The following is a 22,117-nucleotide window of genomic DNA, read 5'->3' on the forward strand; positions in this document are numbered from 1 at the left end:
ATGAGGTCCCAATAGTTCACTTTTGCTTTTATTTCCTTTGCCTCCAGAGACATGTCTAGAAAGAAGTTTCTGCAACCAAGATCTAAGAGGTTGCTTCCTGCTTTCTCCCGTAGGATTTTGATGGCTTCCTGTGTCACATTTAGGCCTTTCATCCATTTTGAATTTATTTTTGTGTATGGTGTAAGATAGTGGTCCAGTTTCATTCTTGTGCATGTCATTTATCCAGTTTTCCCAGCATCATTTGCTGAAGAGGCTGTCTTTTTTCCATTCGATAATCCTTTCTTGCTCAAAGATTAGTTGGCTATACATTTGTGGATCCACTTCTGGGTTCTCTATTCTGTTCCATTCATCTATGTGTCTGTTTTTGTGCCAGCACCATTACTATCTTGATAATTACAGCTTTGTAATACAACTTAAGGTCTGGAATTGTGATGCTTCCAGCTTTGGCTTTCTTTTTAACATTACGTTGTCTATTTGGGGTCTTTTCTAGTTCCAAACAAATTTTAGGGATTGTTTGTTCTAGCTCTGTGAAGAATGTTGGTGTTATTTTGAGAATCTACACATTTTGAATGTGTAGATTGCTTTGGGTAGTATAGACATTTTAACATCAGTTGTTCTTCCATCCATGAGCATGAAATGTTTGCCCTGGTTTCTAGTACCGTTCTCCAATAAAAGACAAGGTCTTCTTGGACAAATGGCCAATGCTAGAGCAGGAAATATGAGTCTGTGGCATCTTGCAGTGCCACAAAGTTAGAAAGTGCTAAAAAAGACAAACAAAAACAAGACACACAGAATTATGAGGTTAAATCAAAGAGAAGTAGTCAATGAAGTCAATGAAAAAGCTTTCAATGACCAAAACTGGAACAATTTAAGCAACAAATTATATAAAACAAATTAGAATTCAAAGTGAAAATTAGTATTATGAGTAAATACTCATATAAACAAGTGATTGAATACACATTCATCAGTCAGTGGACGTTGGGCTTTTTATATAATTTGGCTATTGTTGATAATGCTGCTATAAACATTGAGGTGCATGTGCCTCTTTGAATCAGTATTTTTATATCCTTTGGGTAAATACGTAGTAGTGCAATTGCTGGATTACAGGAGAGTTCTTTTTTAACTTTTTGAGTAACTTCCACACTGTTTTCCACAGTGGCTGCACCAGTTTGCATCCCCATCAACAGTGTAAGAGGGTTCTTTCTCTGCCTCCTCACCAACACCTGTTGTTTCCCGTGTTGTTAATTTTAGCCATTCTAACAGGTGTGAGGTGATATCTCATTGGAGTTCTGATTTGTATCTCCCTGATGGTGAGCGATGTTGAACAGCTTTTCATGACTGTTAGCCATCTGGACGTCTTTTTTGGAAAAATGTCTATTCATGTCTTCTGCCCATTTCTTAACTGGGTTATTTGTTTTTTGAGTGTTGAGTTTGGAAAGTTCCTTATGGATTTTGGATACTAACACTTTATCAGATATGTCATTTGCCAGTACCCTCTCCCATTCAGTAGGTTGCCTTTCAGTTTTGTTGATTGTTTCCTTTGCTGTGCAGAAGCTTTTTATCTTGATGAGGTCCCAATAGTACATTTTTGCTCGTTTCCCTTGCTCTGGAGATGCATTTAGTAAGAAGTTACTATGGCTGGTGTCAAACAACATGGATGGAGCTAGACCATATTACCCTAAGCAAAATAAGTCAGTCAGAAAAAGACAAATACCACATAATTTCACTTACATGTGGAATTTAAGAAGTGAAACAGATGAACATATAGGGAAAAAGAGAGAGACAAACCATGAAACAGACTCTTAGCTACAGAGAACAAACAGGGTTGCTGATGGGAGGTGGGCAGAGGATGGGTTAAAAGGGTGGTGGGTATTAAGGAGGGCACTGGTGATGAGCACTGAGTGTTGTATGTAAGTGACGAATTCATAAATTCTACTTATGAAACTAATATTATACTATATGTTAACTAACTAGAATTTAAATAAAAACTTGAAATTAAAAAAGAAATTATTGAATAAATACATAAATGAGAGGTAATAGACAAATCCCCCATGCAGGAGAATTCCAAATAATTTATGTACTTACTCTGCTCTTAAGAAGGTGGATCATAACTCCCTGTTCCTGATGTGTGGGCTGCACATTGTGACTTCATTACAAAGAGCGCACTATGGGGGAAAAAAAGAGTAAATTTACAGTGGAGAAACTTGACAAACACTACCTCCAGTCAGGTGATGAAAGTTAGTGTCGACAATGATAAGTCATATCGATAGTATGTACCCTTGATATGATAGGACAATAATAATATTGTACCTCTGTGGTCTTCTTTCCAAAAATCCATAACCCCAATCTCATCATGAGAACAACAACATCAGACAAATACCAATTGAAAGAAATTCTTCCAAATACCCAAAAGTATTCCTCAAAACTATGAAAGTAATCAGAAACAAGGGAAGTCTTAGAAACTTTCTCAGAGGAGCCTAAAGTGACATGATGACTAAATAGAACATGGAATCCTGAATGGGATCCTGGAATATAAAAAGGATATTAGGGGAAAAAAACCTGAGAAAATCTGAATGAAGCATTGGCTTTGGTTAATAATAATGTATCAGTATTAGTTAAAATGTACCATACCAACATAAGATGTTAATAATAGGGGAAACTGGGCATATTTGGGAAGTCACTGTGCCCTCTTTTTAATTGTTTTGTAAATCTCAAGTTATTCTAAAATATAAGTTTTATTTTATAAAATTCTATAGAAGTGGCTAATGAAGCAGCTCATTAAGTGGTTCCCTACTGGCCCTTCTGGCCTTTCATTTTAAATAATTGATTCTTGCTTGACACTTTGTAAAGAGCAGGAGACTAATGATGTTAGAGGCAAAAGTGTGTGGTTGCTGCCTCTTTGCCATTCTAAGTATCTGTAAATCTGACTCCTTGCATCCAAATTTTCTATTGGTTTTCCTAATAAATTTCATATAATAACAGTATCACTGTATGCAATTACTGAAAGTGCTCTACAAATACAGGCAAGAAAATTCATCATAGACAGCAACTCTAGGTTTTGACAAGTCCTTTATATCAACATCAATTGAAATAACTATAATGGCTATGCTGACCTTAGCTCCAATTCTCTCTCTTATAGCCAGTGTCCAGAAGGATACATCTGTGTGAAGGCTGGTCGAAACCCCAACTATGGATACACAAGCTTTGATACCTTTAGTTGGGCTTTCTTGTCTCTATTTCGACTCATGACTCAAGACTACTGGGAGAATCTTTACCAGTTGGTAAGTGTCTTAGTCCATTGGGGCTGCTGCAACAATATACCACAGACTGGATAGCTTATAAATAACAGAATTTTATTGCTCACAGTTCTGGAGACTGGGAAGTTTAAGAACAAGACACCAGCATGGCTCCATTCTGGCAAGAGCCCCTTTCTGGTTCATAAGCTGATACCTTCTCACTGTGTCATCATCTCTCTGGAGGCTCTTTTTTTCAGGCACTAATCCCATTCATGATAGCTCTACCTTCAAAACCTCCCAAAGGCCCCCACCTTCTAATACTATCACCTTGGACATTAGGATTTAAAGTTAGGAATTTTGGGGGGACATAAGCATTCAGGCCGTAGGAGTAAGGTTCAAATCAACATGTGTGGGATTTAATTTTATGAACATATATGAACTGAAAAATATCAATACTTGTTAGTAACACACTAGAATACAGAGGAGGGTCCAGTACAGCAAGTTTGCCTAGAATCCCAATTGTTCATTCAGTCAGTACATGTACAGTAAGGACTTTTTATATGAAGGACATTTCGCTAGGAACTATAGAAGATGCAAAGAATGTTCAAGGCTTTGAGTTCATAATCTAATTATAGATATAAAAGGAACACGTGAAAATATTTAAAAGCTCAATGCTCACTTTTTCTTTCTTTCCTTATTTAAATTCAAGTTAGTTAACACACAGTGTAGTGTTGGTTTCAGGAGAACTGTGATTCATCACTTACATATGACACGCAGTCCTCATACCAACAAGTGCCTTCCTCAATGCCCATCACCCATTTAGCCCATCCGCCCCATCCCCCTCCCCTCCAGCAACCCTTAGTTTGTTCTCTGTATTTAAGAGTCTCTTATGGTTTGCCTCCCCCTCTGTTTTTATCTTATGTTTCCCTCCTTTCCCCTATAGTGAAAGATAAATATATGATTTCACTTATATGTGGAATTTAAGAAACAAAACAGAATCAATGTTCATTTTAACACCAAACAAATCTTGGTCAAAATACAGGATGATAAAAAGTATTCACCTCCTCACTATCTAATTATGGAAATAAAATCTTTACCTGGGACATTATATAAAATACTGATGAAATTACCCTTTGTTTCCTCTAGACATTACGTGCTGCTGGAAAAACCTACATGATATTTTTTGTCCTGGTGATTTTCTTGGGATCTTTTTATTTGGTGAATTTGATACTGGCTGTGGTGGCCATGGCCTATGAGGAACAGAATCAGGCCACCTTGGAAGAGGCAGAACAGAAAGAGGCTGAATTTCAGCAAATGCTTGAACAGCTTAAAAAACAACAGGAAGAAGCTCAGGTACTAAGTGATAAAGTTTCATGGTTACTGTTGTTATTTTTTTATTGTAAATTTTAAGTAGGAATATTGTTGTGCACAGAGGTCAAACTGGAACTGGCTTTTCATTTGGTATACAAGCACTGTCATTAGAAAAGGGAAAGCTGGGGCACCTGGGTGGCCCAGTTGGTTAAGCATCGACTTTGGCTCAGGTCATGATCACATCATGTTCCAGGAGTTTGAGCCCCATGTTGGGCTCTGTGCTGACAGCTCAGACCTTGGAGCCTGCTATGGAGTCTGTGTCTCCCTCTCTCTCTGCCCCTCCCCTGCTCACACTTTGTCTCTTTCTCTTAAAAATAAATAAACATAATTAAAAAAAAAAAAAGAGAGAGAAAGCTATTCAAACCTAAAATTGTTTCTCAAGTTGGAATCAAAGGAACATTATCTATAGAAATTAGCTTGGGGTAGAAAACACAGTTGGGATAAGGTTAACTATGAAAGTGTCTCATGAAACCTGAGAGAGGAATCTGATATTCAGTTTAATGTGAAAAGATATATAACTGGTATTTCCAACTATTCATGTTTCACTCCTAATTATAACATTTGAGGGTTTATTCTGAAGTTAATTGAGCTCAATGTTAACAAGAGAACTTTATGTATACCTACTTTTAACCATTCTTTGGGGTTTCTGTAGCTTAAAAGGTGTTTGCTACAGCCCCTATCAGGATATCATGAAAGCATCTGCATTAGATTCCAACTTTAAATTCTCATTAATATTAAAAGGCTATTTGAACACAGGTCATGGTGAATGGGGTATTCATGTCTTGAGGGAACAGACAGAAGAACAGTATTGGCTTAAAAGAAAATCATAGGAAGACAGTAAATTCTGATTGAGGGCAGTGAAACTTACAGTTCCTCCACATTTTTGCCAATATTTGGTATGGTCAGTCTTACTAGCCATTCTACTAAGTCCTTCACTGTTTTATTCTGCATTTTCTTAATGATTAATGATGTTGAGCATATTTTCATGTTATTTTCTGTCTATGTATCTTCTATTATGAAGTGGATGTTTAAATCATTTGCCCATTTGTTTTTTAAACTGGGTTTTTTGTTTTCTTGAGTTTTTAGTCTTTATATATCCTCAAAATAAGTCCTTTAGTCTTCAATGATATATATACTTTGCAAATATTTTCTCCTAGTCTGTAATTTACTTTTCATTCTTCTAATAATATTTTTAGGATAAAAGTTAAACTTTGATGAAATATACTTTACCAAGCCTTTTTTGATTGTTAGGTCATGTTTTCGCATTGTATCTAACACATTTTTGCCAAATTAACATCATACAGATTTTCCATTTTTTCTTCTAGAAGCTTTATAGTTTCATGTCCTATATTTAGGTCAATGATCCATCTTAAGTTAATTTTTGTGTAAGGTGTAATTTATATGTTGAGATTTTTCTTTTGCATATGTACATCTAATTACTATAGCACCATTTGTTGAACAAAATATCTTTCTCCACTAAACTGCGTTTGAACTTTTGTCAAAAATCAGTTGTCCAGATGTGAATGTGTCTATTTCTGGATTTTGTTCTGTTCAATTGATTTGTTTCTCTTTATACCAATACACATTTTTATTACCACAGCTATTTAATAAGTCTTGAAATTAGACAGTTATAGCTCTCCAACTTTCTTTTTCATAGCTGTTTTAACTATTCTAAGCCCTTTGTAACTTTATATGGGTTTTAGAATCACCTTGTCAATTTCAGTTACATTAATTTCTGTTGCTGTGTCTTCAAGTTCATCATCTTTTCTTCTGTAATGTCTGATGTGTCATTAATCCTATCCAGTGCCTTTTTCAACTCAGTTTATGCCATTTTCATCTCTAAAACATTGATCTGCATCTCTTTTATATTTCCCATGTCTTTAACATTTTGAACAGACACAATATAGTTATAATAACTGTTTAAAGTCCTTGTCTGCTAATTCTGAATCTGTGTCAGATCTTAGTTGGTTTTAATTAATTTTTTTTCTTCATTACTGTTCATGTATTACTGATTTTTTTTTTGCATTCCTAACAATTCTCAATTTAATTCCAGACACTGTTAACTTTACCTTTTTTGGGTGCTGGATATTTTTGTATTCCTAAAAAATTTCTTGATCCTTATTTGGGGACATTACTTACATTACTTATAAACGGTTTGATTCTTTTGCATCTTGAAACCTTTGAAGAGTTATTAGGTAGAAGTGGTGGAGCATCTAGTGAAAAGCAGACTATTCCCTACCACTGAGCGAAGATCCTTTTAAATAGTATCCAATGCCCCATTAATGCAGTGTCTTCAAAACCACTGTTACATGTATTTTGTCTGTTTTAGTGTTTGTTGCAGGAGGGAGAGCAAATCCCTATTACCATATCTTAGCCAGAAGCAGAAGTCCAAATAACTTTTGTACATAGTGACTTTTTGATATATAGTGATTTTTTTTTCAGACGGATGGTTCTAGGTATTTAAAGCATTATTTGAATGACAGCAGATCTTTGAATTTGTAGATTCAAAATTTAAGTTCTTAATAATTCTTAGTTACTTTGAAGATGCACAACATATAGCACTAAGTCCTTTTTTTGAGGCTTTTTTTTGGTGGGACAGGGATTTGACAATGATTGTTTAGCTGGTTACCCAAACCAACCATTTTCTTAGCATTTGTTGAACAAGCTGGCTTTACTATTTTCATCTTACCATTGGGTACAGAGTAGTATCATTGTTACATTTATTGATTTTATAAGAAAAGCTAAAAAACAAGTTTGATGACACTTGAAAATCTTATGAAAATATACCTCATGGTTGGCAGAAAGTTCTACTACATTTCAAGTACTTAAGAGTTTACTTCAGGAGAGAGCCAAAGCATTAGAGACTGTTAAAAACTGAGAACAAACTGAGGGTTGATGGGGGGTGGGAGGGAGGGCAGGGTGGGTGATGGGTATTGAGGAGGGCACCTTTTGGGATGAGCACTGGGTGTTGTATGGAAACCAATTTGACAGTAAATTTCATATATTAAAAAAAAAAAAAAAAGAGTTTACTTCAGACCACTGTAAATAAAACCCATTTATAAGATAATGAAATACATTATCTATTTACAGGGCTAATTATTTATCTCAAGGTTTAAATAAATATTATAGGAGGTAATATTTATAGATTTTATGTAAATGTATCTTAAAGAATTGGATTATTATAGTATCATTTATAAAAACAGACAAAGCAATGTGCTTGAAAATACTACACAGATACATAGTACAGAGTAAGAATACATTGTGAAATTCTACCACTTGAGGGTAAAATATGGCATCAATTAAAAGAGTATAATCTTTTAAAGTTAGAAATGAAAGTGCATAATGTCTATTAGAAGTTTAAAGAATCTAATTATCTACATCCTAATTAGGTCAACTAAAAAATGTCCATTCTTTTCACTTAAGTGTCAGTTATTGGATTCCAGTGAACAAATGATGATTTGATAGCTTCATACATATACAAATTTAAACTGATTCTAGGGTAACTAATCCCAGTATCTTAATAGGGACTAGGATGGCACAGTACCAATCCAATATTACTTCCTTATTGAGAGTAGAGGTAACAATGCCCAGATAATAGCCAGTGTTGAAACACAGGAAGGGGTTGGAGGCAGACACAGAGGGAGACGTAGTCTACCCATGAGATCATTGGTGCTCCAGTGTAAACTTGCATCTTGCTAATCACCAGTGACTCTTCAAATTTACCATTTAGTCAATGACTTCATGAAGCCTAGCATCACTTCTGTTTTCATTTAGTATCTGTTGAAGGGCCTCCTAGTGCTAGTCATTGTTTAGACATGCAAAAGTAATGTAGTAAGCTCAGTGAACTCACAAATCAAATATAACTTTAAAGGATCATGAAAGACAAAACCCAACAACAACAAAAAGATTTATCCTAAGTCACCATAACTATTTGGCAGTTAACTTGTGATCTTTAAATGTCTAATAGTGCCCAATATAACATATCCCATAACAATGTATATTGATCTGATAGGAAAAATTTAATAATAAACTTTGGGGCAAAATTAGAAATAGTGGTATTTAAGAGATCCAAAATAATTAGAGGTAAAATTGAAACAGGTATAGTTAATGTCTTGTAATTTTATGGGTTTTGGATTTATGTCTTTAAATTTTTTTAAGTTTATTTATCCATTTTGAGAGAGAGAGGTAGGCAGGGAGGGGTAGAGAAAGGATCCCAAGTACAGAGCCTGATGTAGGGTTCAAACTCACGAACAGCAAGACCATGACCTAAGCTGAAATCAAGAGTTGGACGCTTAACTCACTGAGCCACCCAGACACCCCCAAACTGGATTTATGCTTATTTATTTATTTTTAAATATATGAAATTTATTGTCAAATTGGTTTCCATACAACACCCAGTGCTCATCCCATCAGGTGCCCTCCTCAATACCCATCACCCACCCTCCCTTCCCTCCCACCCCACATCAGCCCTCAGTTTGTTCTCAGTTTTTAAGAGTCTCTTATGCTGGATTTATGTTTAAAGTGAAGTATAATTACAAGCAGCCATGTGGCTTTATTTTTTAAGGACTGTGTGTATACAGTGAGTTATATACGCTAAATCACACAGAAAGGTTATAAGAAGAACTAAATGTTATTCCTTGAGTAAATATTAAGCATATATTTGTTATTTGTTATAGGAGGAATTCATCAATGCAATACTCCCAGTCTAAGTAAGCAGGACATTGGTCTTGTCACAGAGATGGGTAGAAACAGGTACACAGACATGAGAGGTGACAGGAAACATCTGCCTTTGAGGGAATCGGCAAATCACTGGCAGTGGAACAAGTGACAGATTTGAGTTGATGAGTGACACAGAAAATGTGTTGTGTCGGGAGGTTACTGTTGTTGCCTTAGAAATGCTTTAGTTTTGAGTTATTTGAACTGTTATCCAGAATAGGTAGGGAAATCATGTCTTATGCAAAACAAATTCCGGAAGTGATTTAAATGAACATGAGTTTCAGGATTATGACAAAGGAATATTACCACCACTTCCTTTATTTCTAACTGCAAACAAGTCAATAAATGATTAACACTGTGTGTTGCACTGTGTTACTGTGTATGCAAAGTGGAAAGGAGAATTAAAGACTTTATTTGGATAAAAATAAATATATGTATATTCATTAGTTCAACAAATGCTGTATATTATGTACCTCCTATGTATCAACTACTAAGCAACTCTAACTTGCTACAAATAAGTGCTTCATTTATTCACTTTATTTTATATATATTTACATTGGACTCATTCATATTTACAAAGGGCCCTTAATATTTCTCATCTTCCATTACTAATGATATTAGAAGTGATACTAAAATCAAGAATCCAATAAAAAAATCTGGCTCTCTGACACTATGTAATTTTATAAATACCCAAACTCTGAATTACTGTTCCACTAAATTGCTAGACAATGACTTATACTGAGTCTTAGATCTAGGTTTCCATAATGAATACAGTATTCAATATAAACAAAAATCTGTTTTACATTTTACGTACATTTTACATTGCTTAGCCCAACACACATATTTAATTCTATATGGAGTACTACGATTCCTATCCCTGGGATCATGATAATCTTAGAATATTTGTATTATACCACCTTTAGTTTTAAGCCTTTTTTTCTTTTTAATTATTTGCAGTTGAGATGAGATTTAGAAATAGAAGTTATTTTGGAGGCTTTGCTTCTCCTCAGGAAGGAAAAAACAAAAAGCATGTGTTATCAAACTCATTTTAAATTGTTTTATCTTCTTTACTAAAATATGTTTCTGTTATACAGATCATCGTGACACATAGTCTTTTAGGAGATCTTCAAAATCCAAGTCTAAATAAGATGTGTTGTTCTTTTCCCACCCTCACCCCAGTGTCTAAGACAATTGACAGCTTAATACCTTTTTTGTCTTTATTCACCAAACATTTACTGGACACTTTTTATGTCAGGTGGCATAATAGGCAATGTGCACAAACACATATGACTAAATTCTTATCTAGCATTTATCTAGTAGAGAAGATAGGATAGAACAAAATGGGTGGCTAAATTAGAGTTGTTTGTATTCGGTAATGACATATGTAAAGAGTTGAACCAACATTCTTATAATTTAATCATTTCCACTTCTGTGATTATATTTAAAAACAAGAATATACTTAATGAGAACTCAGCTTTGATATGCACTATATCGCTGTTTCATATTCTCTCTAGTCATGGCTAAATCATTTTCAGTCTTAAAATACTATTCATATAAATGAAATTACAACACATTTGTCATGTGTCATCTTAGAGCTGGTTGTTTCTTTAGTATATACAGAAATTCAAAACAACTAAGTATACTTAGTGCTGAAACAAAAAAGAAAATATTTGAAGATCTAATAATCCCTTGAATGATCATTTCAGGCATTTACTGATTGCTATGTTAATCACTTATTATTTATAATAACAATAAAGAATATATAAACATTAAAAAATTTAAAACTAAAAGTGCTATGTAATAAATTAGTCATGTTAATCTCAGTTCACCCTAGGGATGTGAACTATAGTACTGAATATAATTCAAATGAAGGAAAAGGTCAAACTTGCCAATATATTCCCACTCTTTTTATCTGGTGGTAAAGCAGTAGGCACTTCAAATGATTTGAGTTCATCACCAAAGGAAAAGAAACGATCTTAGTCCTAGATTTAGAAGGAAAAAATATCACTCAGTTGTTCACAGTCACATGTGGGAAGAACAAGTCTGTGGATGGAATTGGAATAGTAATCAGATCAGCAACCACCGCAAAGAGAACATTTGCTTTTAAAATGTAGAAGATATTTTTAAGAGAGCAATTTTGCCTAGAAATTAAGCTAATCTCAACAGGTTTTTTTTTTTTTTTAAAGACTCTCCAAGAGATGTACCAAACCTGACTTTTCTTGCCTTAATGCATAGGTTACCATATTGCTTTGTACTGTTTTAAATTGTCATTATTAAGTAAACTCTCTTGTGGTAAAACACAACGAAATGACCAGAATGTTTCCATATGCTTAATAGTCTTACATGGCAATGTGTGTACCACAGTCAACTGTTTCCAAAATGACTTGTTATAAACAGTGCCTGGCTTTGTCTCAAACAGGCAGTTGCAGCCGCATCAGCTGCTTCAAGAGATTTCAGTGGAATAGGTGGGTTAGGAGAGCTCCTGGAAAGTTCTTCAGAAGCATCGAAGTTAAGTTCCAAAAGCGCTAAGGAGTGGAGGAACCGACGGAAGAAAAGAAGACAGAGGGAACATCTTGAAGGAAACAACAAAGGAGAGGGAGACAGGTTTCCCAAATCAGAATCTGAGGACAGTGTCAAAAGAAGAAGCTTTCTTTTCTCCATGGATGGAAATCGACTGACTAGCGACAAGAAATTCTACTCCCCTCATCAGGTATGGTTTTCTATGAAGTGTTCCATTTGTTTTGTCATTGCTATTGCTTTGTATTTACTGATTTTGGCATATTTTTATAATATCTCATATAAATGAGGGACAGGAAACTAACATTTAATGGTTATTTAATTTGTATCATAAGTTGTCTTTAAAAGAGACTTTTATTAAACCATTGATAACTTTTAAGGTAATCAGCTTTACACATGCACTAATTTGAGACCCTGTTTCTTAATCTCCTCTTTTTTGGGGGGTGAGGGTATGAAACCCACCTATCAAATTTTTCTCTTCAGTGAGAGTTTTGCAATCTCTTGTTTACCTTTTTCATTTTGAGACCTCAAATGAACTTAGTATCTTTGCATATGGGTGTCTCCTTTTATTTTTTGAGGTTCTCACTGCAACATATGTATGAATTTTGAAAAGAAATGTTACTGGATTTTGCCTTATTCTTTTGATATGAGAACTGTGCTGTCATAAGTCTCCATTATGCTGACATGGTGTTGCTCTATGAAACATTAGAATGAAATGACCTAAGTGCTCTTGGAAGAGACCTAAATTGAAGACAGTATATGTTTGCTCTGATTTAATATGAACTACACAATTCTGCAGCATATCTTCAAGCCAATGAGGGAAAGTAGTTTTAAATCTTTGTTAATACATTTTAAGGGTTGCATAATGTAAAGAGTAAATAATTATGAAATCTGTGATAAGTACAGTTATGTTTGAACATTATTTGGTTCCCCTAGAATTTCATGTGCCATGAATTATTAACTCTTATAATCATATTAATCTGGGTCAGAATTATACCCTAAAAATAATGTTTTAGGGGACATTATATAATTGAGATAAAGCAAAAAACTGTGTATCAACCAAGAGGTATGACATCTTTCTTATAAAGAACAAAAACTTTTCTAAAAATTAGAAGGATAAGCACAAAATTCAATATAGTGTTTAGTTATTGGCTGACAGGAAAGGGCATATGCAAGTTATCAATGGGTGTTTATTTCATAATTTATATTGAAGATGTAAATAAAATAAAAAATAAATCGATAATAAACTCCATATTAATAACTTGAATTCTCTTAGTAGAACAAAATAGACGTGCACACACAAAAAGTTAAAAGATAAAAATCATTTCCCTTCAGATAATGTCAGTACCAAGAGATCCAATTATGGTCTTGCATAATACAAATATAAAGTATGGTTTTATATCAGCACAACGCATTTGGGATTAACTGGAAGCTCTATTTGTCTATTTCTGTGACCAGATTTTTTTTGCTTAAACTGTCACCCTTGATATTTTAGCATTATTAAGACTATTAGGAGTCATTAGGATTAGGATTATTTGACACTGTAACATAATGATTGACGTCACAGAAGCTTGTGTTCATATGTCAACTCCAAGTAAGTTCTGTGACCTTTCTAGTCACTTGTACTATGTTCAATTTCTGTAAAAGAGGGTAATGATGTCTACCTTAAAGAGTTGTGTGAGATTAAGCAACACAGAGAAACCTTATGTGACAAATAGTAAAGCTCTTATTAAGTTGGTGAATTATTCAAAATGAGGGAACTTTTGAGTAGTTTCAACAATCGCAAATGTATATGCATAGTAGCAGTATTTATGTGAGCACATTTATATGTTTTTAAAAACAGTATTACGTCCATCATTGTTTCATCACCGTGCTCAAAGATAAACTGCAGATTAGTTCATTCAGCCAATCAACAAATATTTTTTGACCACCAGTTAAGTGGCAGAAATAGTTCTAGGTAATAAAAATACTTCAGTGAATGGATACAATTCACTAACTTCATGGAAATTTATACTAAAGAAGAAGCCAGACAATATGTGAGATAAGTTATACACTGTGTTAGAAGGTGATAAATGCTATAGGGAAAAAAAAGTAAATCACAAAAAGGGGATCAGGAGCACTAACTGGATGTAAAAATTGTAAATAGGGTGGTTTGGGATGCTCTCACTGTAAAGGAGATATTTCAGCAAAGATTTTAAGGAGGCAAGAAAAGGGACTATCTCATTGAAGAGCATCCCAGACTTGTGGAAGAGCCAAGTGTAAGGCCCTGGCATGGCAGTATGCCTGGAATGCTCAAGGAGCATCTGTGAGCCTGTGTTGAGTGAACCACGGAGAGGCAATAGCAGAGGGAAGTTGGGGAACAGCCAGAATTTTAATACTCAAAATACAGAATCAGTATATACACATGCTATATGTAATTTATTTTCCAGTATTTATAGATATAGGGATAGTAGGTAGGTAGATAAATAGGTTGGGAGATAGATAAATGGATAGATAGATAGGAGAGATTTTAAAAGTAAAAGAAAGATCCTATTAACATGGATAATTTACATATTTCAGTAAAGACAGACAGGGAGCATTAACAAAACTCACAAGAAAAATATACCAGAAGCAGTTTACAATTTCTGGTTGTATAAACAAAAAAGGACTCTCTGATAGTAAAGAAAATCAGTGAAAGTAGTGGGAATAGGAAGCATAAAATGGACATGGCATACTGTTCAAAACAAATTTATCTTCTGAAAATGTCGAGGCAGAGAAGCCATAAATTATGGATACACTGCCCCATACTAACATAAATTTTAAATGGTTTTTTTTACATTTAGTCATTACTTCATTTTCAAATAGATAAATCATGTTCAGAGTATAACATGAAAAGGTACTTAAGGATGTACAATGGAAAGTGAATCCCCTCCAAAGATTTTAGCTATGTTGTTTGGACACACAGATGATTTATTTCAACCAGGTTTGTAGTTATAACCAAGTATAGTTGTTGATTTATTGAAAACATTGACAGGTACATATACTGAATTTGAAATGCTATTGAGTATTGCCAACACTCACTTTACATGTTCCCTCTAGAACATCTTTAAATTCTCTGCATCATCTTCCATCTTGACTTTTCCCAATTGACTTCAAGTTCAATCCCCCTACATGCAGGATTGTGTTTTACACACCTAATGTCTTCTATTTTCCCAATTGTCATTGAATATCATAAGAGAAAAAGTTCATATTTATCTTCTTGGAACAAGGCAAAAGAAAAATAATGAAGATACCTTGGACTCATGTTGTGCTGTGTCTGAGGCAAAGAAAAATGGCCTTTTGGTCCTCAAAGCATAAAAGCTTGTTTTCTTTGAGAAAGGGCTGCCACAGCTGTGGGTATTCCCTCTACTTTGCTGCATCTTCTAGTGTGTTATTTTTGGTTTATTTTCTCTGAGTACTATTTTTGTTATCTTCTTTTTCAGTCTCTGTTGCCTTGAAAGCTCTGCTCATACCCGTTATTATACTTTCCAAAGAGTGAATAGAAATTTCAAATAAACTCAAAATTCTGGAAAGCCTTTGAAACACCCCAACATAAAAACATGCAAATTAAATGAATGTGCCAGATACATTATAATGTACACATATACCACATATCACATACTCCCAACCAATATCCTGTAGACTGATTTTCAGTTCCCAAAGTCAGTTGTGGAACATAGGTACATTAAGATGATCACCCTGTGCCATCCTAGGGATTAGTGTAAGAAAAAGTTAGCTTTCTTCTAACACTTGCATTAGAATCACCTGGAATATGTGTGGGATAGTAAAAAAAAAATGGGACCTAAAAATACACACCAAAGTTTCAAAACACAAGTATGAGAATAACCACTATTATATTGCCAATTAAAATTGAGTCCAAGGAGATTAAAACATTAACATTCTTTATTACTGGGGGCTGAGTTTATGTCCGCATGGTATCTGATTTCTCGATCACTTTGATTGATTAGAAAATCAGTCTAACCACTGTCTGGCACTGGGTAGCCAACTATGTGTGAACTGAGTGTCACAGGGGCACAGTCTCAAGTTGGACAAGCTGGATAGTCAATAGTTCCTGTGGATAGTCTAAGTAAGTCCAAAGCAAGAGCACATTTCTTAATGAAAAATATCTTTCCAGAACATCACTATGACAGAGGGCAACAGCAATTATTCTGGTGCTTTGCAGTCTGGGAAAAGCCATAAAAATAAAGCTAAAAATGGGACCTAAGAAAATCAGCATGACCTAATTAGGCAGAGGAACCAAAAATAAATTTGATGGAGTCTGCCTTTCCTATGTTTTTTCCCACTAAAATTATTTTATTTGGCTTTATACTGAGGTTTGGAGGAAGAATGGGAAGGTCCAGGCATGTCTGCTGCAGGCATAGGGATATGTGTGTGTGTGTGTGTGTGTGTATACACACATACATATAAAACCCTGACAATGAAGATAGATAGGAGAGGTTATGAGAGTCTAAGCAGGGGGAGCAATGGGGAATGCCATTTTCTTTAAGTTTATGTATTTATTTTGAGAGAGAGAGCACGAGCAAGGGAAGGGCAGAAAGAGAGGGAGAGAGAGAATCCCAAGCTGGCTCTACATTGTCAGTGCAGAGCCAACACAGGGCTCAACTATGACATCATGATCTGAGCCGAGACAAGGAGTCAGCCGTTTGATGGACAGAGCCACCCAGGCACTCCTGGGAATGTCATTGTTAATGATGAGGAGAATAAACAAAGATTCTACAGACTGAATAGAGATTTTTTTTAAACTATCGCCAAGTTCAGAATAGAGATATTTGGTGTTGCTAGTTTAAAATTCATTCAAAAGGGTGAAAGAAGGGATTTCATGTTAAATCTTCATTTTCCAGTACCATTTACCCAATTTATTTGAGAACATATGTAATAAAAAAGTTCTGAATCATCCAGTTCCTTTTAATAAAATTGAAGCGAGATCAGAAGGATAAGCTATCTTCTACCTCATCCTCCTTGGTAAAGTCATGTAGATATGTCTTGCCTTTTTAAACTAGTGTTGAATTTTAAGTGATAATAGAATTTATATGGCAGTTTAGGAATTCTCTCTGTTGTGTTTGCTATGACATATATTCTCTCATGGTGAATCACTAGTAGCTATATTTGGGAAACTATTAGCAAATTTGCAAGACAGCATCATAGGTAAGTTTCGTGACTTTTATTCCCACATGGACAGAGACCAACAGATCCAGAAAGAAAGTAAACTAATTTCCTTTTAGAATCCAAAAAAAAAAAAAAAAAGAAAACAGAGAGATAATAGTTTTGTTTTTAAATCATTATCTAGAAGTAACACATTTGGCATACATATTTTAAATTTGAGCCAACAATCTCTCTTGAGCCATAACTTATTTTCCAAGTTGCATGCCCTTCAGATCATAGCTTTTCAGAGAGAAAGCCATCTACTGTTTGTTTAACCACCACTTCCTCCAAAAAGAATCATTTGTCCTTTCTTGTATCAGTTCTACACCTATAACATTATAATAACAAAATCCACCTCATAGTATTAGAGTTAAGAACAAATGAAATAAATGGTCATGCACTTAGTAAATTATAAATCGCAATTCTTAATCAGAAAAACACCCTTTATGCCCAAATTTGCATTGTAGTCTTTAATAAAAATATCAAAACATATGTGTTCTCTCTAAACTTGTTTAGAGCAAGTGTTTAAGAGCCTGTGTTTAAGAGCAAGACTATTCTAATCCAAACAGATTCTGCAATATTAAGACTTTTGTTAAGTAACTGTGTTCCCCCCCACTCCCAATTCCTTTCTCCCTTGCTCTCTCCTCAGTCTCTGTTAAGTATCCGTGGCTCCCTGTTTTCCCCACGACGCAATAGCAAAACAAGCATTTTCAGCTTCAGAGGCCGGGCAAAGGATGTCGGTTCTGAAAATGACTTTGCTGATGATGAGCACAGTACATTTGAAGACAGCGAGAGCAGGAGAGACTCACTGTTTGTGCCGCACAGACATGGAGAGCGACGCAACAGTAACGTTAGTCAGGCCAGTATGTCATCCAGGATGGTGCCAGGGCTTCCAGCAAATGGGAAGATGCACAGCACTGTGGATTGCAATGGTGTGGTTTCCTTGGTGGGTGGACCGTCAGCTCTAACCTCACCTACTGGACAACTTCTGCCAGAGGTGATAATAGATAAGTTAGCTACTACTGACATTACACACCAATTTGAAATAATCAAAGTCTGGGCGGTTTAGCCTGTTATACCATCCTGCTTCCCCCAAATGAAATGCCTCAAAAATACTATATGATGCATTGAAGGAAAAACAATAGAATCTTTAGAACCAACTGAACTGTAGAAGACCATTAGCTTTCAAATGCATTAGAGTTTTTAGAGTCTGAGAAGAAACATCTGCAAATTCGGTAGACGTACCAACACAAAATAATGGACACTGTGACAACCAAATTGTTATTATAAATGCATGTTCACACAGAATTATACAATTATTTATTAATATAATGGAAATTTCATACACTTAAAATTAAATGTTATAATGACCAATATATTGATAATAGGCAGTTTCCACACAAATATCAATATTACAGGGAAGTTAAAATGTTTTGATGTCTATTAAGATGACCCTAAAATGTTTTGATTCTTATAGGATGGCATATAGAAATAATCAAAGAAATCTCAGGAAAGCACACACATTTCATTGTACATCTGTGTTTGTGCATGGAAAAAAAATTGGCCTATATATGTCAATATAGCTTCAAAGAAAAAAACTCTGCCTTGCAACATTTTAATCCTACTACTTTTTTTGGGGGGGGGAAAGATTGATCTGATTATTAATCATTGAGATAAGCTGAAAATAATCTGCATTTGAATGAAATGAAACAATATATGACTTTAGCATGCTTATGAAATTTCTCTGAAAATTCTAACAGGTTAATTAAAATATTCCTGCAACAAAATTGTCCTATACAATTGCATCCAACTGGTGAATTCTTGTTAAATGCTATCGCTTGTGATAATTTTTAAAAGGTGTTTTTAACTTAATAATAAATTTAATATTTTATTATTACTTGAAAACTATTAACTGGAAAAACTGCATGTAGCATGATTTTCCAAAGAAATGCTCTGTGGTATTGTATTATTCATTGAAAGGGTGGTTTGAACCATCAGTATTTGGTTTGCAGGGCACCACCACTGAAACAGAAGTCAGAAAGAGAAGGCTAAGTTCTTACCAGATTTCAATGGAGATGCTAGAGGATTCCTCTGGAAGGCAAAGAGCCATGAGCATAGCCAGCATCCTGACCAATACAATGGAGGGTAAGAAGCAAGCCACAAGATAGTCAGCTTTACATGATTATATGCTTCGTGGAACTATCTCTTCTTCCTATAGAATTAATAAAGTCAATTACCTAAGATCAGAACTGTGTAACAGACCTACGTAGATGATATGTAAAATATGGTATTATCACACTGGTTACAAAAACTAATATTGTCCCTTTTTCTTTTTAACACCTTATCTGGTCTGCAGAGTGGTATTACTCCACTGGATTTTATGTCAGTGAGGATTTATCTTTATGTTACATTATCCTTAAACAATTAAACACTTCCCTTGTTAAGTCTTGGTATGTAAAAGAACAAGGAAACACCTCTTTCAAGCTTTAGTCAGTTCTCTGGGCAGGGAGGTAGTGATGTAGTTGGAGGAGGCATATAAATAAATTGGATAAATAAAAACTTGTGTTTAACATTGACCTTAAAAAAAGATCTCTCCTCCATCTTCCACATGTACAGAAACCATTACATTCCTCCAAAGGAGAGCTCACACAAATGCTTGTTAATTTTGACACATGGGAGGGGGCAGCAACTATTAATCTTCTGTTTATTCATTAAATAAGTCTCCAGTTCATGAAGTCTGGAGGGATATTACATTAGTTTTGCAATTTTATAAGTCTTTTACATAAGTAGTATTTAACATGTGTTTAGAAAATATCAATTACATTTTGTCTCTTGTCCTGTTGGTGTATGTGATACCTGAACAGTCACATAATAATTATAAAAGGTTTCACAAATTAAAATTACTAGCAACTTTTAAAAATATTTTAGGCTAAAGTTCTGAAAAATATGAGTAAATATGAATAACATAAATAGATTTCGGTTTGAATCTATACTAAAAAGGGCACACTACATTCTCGTTAATGCTAATGTGGAGACAATCAGAGGAGAGAGCTGGTCACACATTAATAAGAATCATAGCTTTAGACAGTGTTCTTACAAAGGCACTTTCAAAAGAAATAATACATGTTTGATACATTTAATTAAAAGATTATTTAAGATTATTTAAAAATTGTTTTGATGGTGGACATTTATTTTTATTCAGTTTTTTCTTAAAGTGAAGATAACTCTTTGTAAATGTCCTAGCGAAATACAGTAGCTTTCTGTTCACCCTTAAGTTAAGAGGGTGGATCCACTACTGACATTAAAAAAAAATGTTTTCATAAAAAGAATAGAGCAATTTAATCAATAATTACCTAGTTATTAGCTAATGAAGTTAGCTTATTTGAAGCAAAACATTAAGTTGAAGGTATTTATTTTCTGTACTTAATTAAAGGAGAAAGAAAAAATGTCTGTATCTTCATATGAAATTTATAATGAATATTTTGTGAACATATTTAATGGGATTGCCTTCTCAGGTTTCTTAAGCTAAGTAATATGAACTTTCATCCCCAGGTAGAAGCACTGATTTTGTCAAATATTGTATAATCTAGAGCAACAATAATTCATTTTTATTGTTATTTACTACTCTTCCTTTTTATTGTTCCCCTAGAACTTGAAGAATCTAGACAGAAATGTCCTCCATGCTGGTACAGATTTGCCAATGTGTTTTTGATCTGGGACTGCTGTGATGCATGGTTAAAAGTAAAGCATCTTGTGAATTTAATTGTCATGGATCCATTTGTTGATCTTGCCATCACTATTTGCATTGTCTTAAATACCCTCTTTATGGCTATGGAGCACTACCCAATGACCGGTCAATTCAGTAGTGTATTAACTGTAGGAAACTTGGTAAGTTCATTTGAAGTTTACTTATTCCCTTTGACAAGGATGGGGGATATAGACCAAGGGAAAAAAAATCCCTTTGTGCTGTGTAGGGAATCTCAGTGATAAGATCTAAAAGTCAACTGGTATGAATGCTGATTGGTCAGAACAATGTCCATGCTGATTGACCATGGTGTCTTACCAGTTGTAAACTTTTTAAATCTTTACTGCCATTCTTGCTGAAGTATAGGTTTAGAAAAACCATGATATCTAATTCCAGCTCCACAAAAATGCTGTTTTAATATACACAGCCTCTAAAGAAATCATGTCCATTGAAGGGAATATATAAAGATTGATTTCTGTACGAAAGAAGACATAGTTGTTTCAAATTGAATTACCTAATAAAATGCTTCAGTAGTATTCACATAAGTGAAGAAACAGTAAAAACGCATTTGTAATTTAGTCATACTTTTGGTTCAAAATACTTGAGCAGGCATCTGTGTATGTATGTGTTGACAAGTACATTTCCTCCTTAATCTATATGAGAAAATTGAAATGGATAAACAAGTAACGAAAGGATTATTCAAGAGCTTCCTTTGGGGCACAAGACAGAAATAAACTCAAATTACCTTAAGAGGAAAATAAAAAGAGTGACCCCTAAAATGGAAAGAAAAAGATGAACTACCAAACCATATAAAGGGTAATTCTGCAGTTGGGCTTCAGGAAATGCTTTAACCAAGGACTTAGATGTAGCCCAAGTGTTCACTTTGTCTTTTATCTCTGGGTCAGGGAACATGTTTAGGCATACCTCACTGGTTTTACATCTTGTAATATCTGCACTAGAAAAAGACTGGATCTCTTTTTAGTTCCAGTTCAAAGACTCTCATGATAGGACTCTTGTTTGGTATAGCTTGAGTCAGATGCTCACCTCTGGCTTAATCAGAGGCACAGGGTGGAGCCATGTGAAACATGACAGATCTGAGGAATCATACAAGTGGAGGAGCAATTCCCAACAGAAGTTGAAAAGGGAATCCTGGGCAGACGATTTCGTAAAAGTCTACCCAGTAAGTGGCCTCAGCTTAACTACATTATTTGACTTAGTAAAACACACATCTGATTCTTGAGATTTTCTTCATCCTTGACACCTGTGATACTGATTTTTCTTAAATGATTGTTCCTTGATCTTTCCGATCACTCTATCTTTGCCTTCTTTTCTGGGCTTCTTATGTCTACTA

The 22,117-nt window shown here is 34.6% G+C and overlaps 1 protein-coding gene and 1 non-coding gene across 6 annotated transcripts in view; both read left to right on the plus strand.

Annotated features, from left to right (window-relative positions):
• The window catches only part of SCN3A (sodium voltage-gated channel alpha subunit 3), a 114,683-nt gene that overhangs the window by 50,727 nt on the left and 41,839 nt on the right, over positions 1–22,117 (plus strand). For 2 of the 5 annotated variants that reach the window (XM_019458056.2, XM_053908095.1), the window contains 6 exons: positions 3,140–3,281; positions 4,383–4,589; positions 11,743–12,033; positions 17,671–18,018; positions 19,034–19,166; positions 20,671–20,909. In XM_019458056.2, the coding sequence (XP_019313601.1) occupies positions 3,140–3,281; positions 4,383–4,589; positions 11,743–12,033; positions 17,671–18,018; positions 19,034–19,166; positions 20,671–20,909 (1,360 nt within the window). Of the gene's footprint in view, positions 1–3,139; positions 3,282–4,382; positions 4,590–11,742; positions 12,034–17,670; positions 18,019–19,033; positions 19,167–20,670; positions 20,910–22,117 lie in introns of those variants that run through there. The other 3 variants (XM_019458069.2, XM_019458075.2, XM_053908107.1) reach the window with 3 other exon arrangements.
• On the plus strand, positions 20,203–20,325 carry LOC128772764 (small Cajal body-specific RNA 24). The gene has a single exon (XR_008416918.1). It is a non-coding gene; the product is annotated as a small Cajal body-specific RNA 24 (non-coding RNA).

The sequence above is a fragment of the Panthera pardus genome, unplaced genomic scaffold, assembly GCF_024362965.1.
Source record: "Panthera pardus isolate Hobbes unplaced genomic scaffold, ASM2436296v1 HiC_scaffold_10, whole genome shotgun sequence".
NCBI lineage: Eukaryota > Metazoa > Chordata > Mammalia > Carnivora > Felidae > Panthera > Panthera pardus.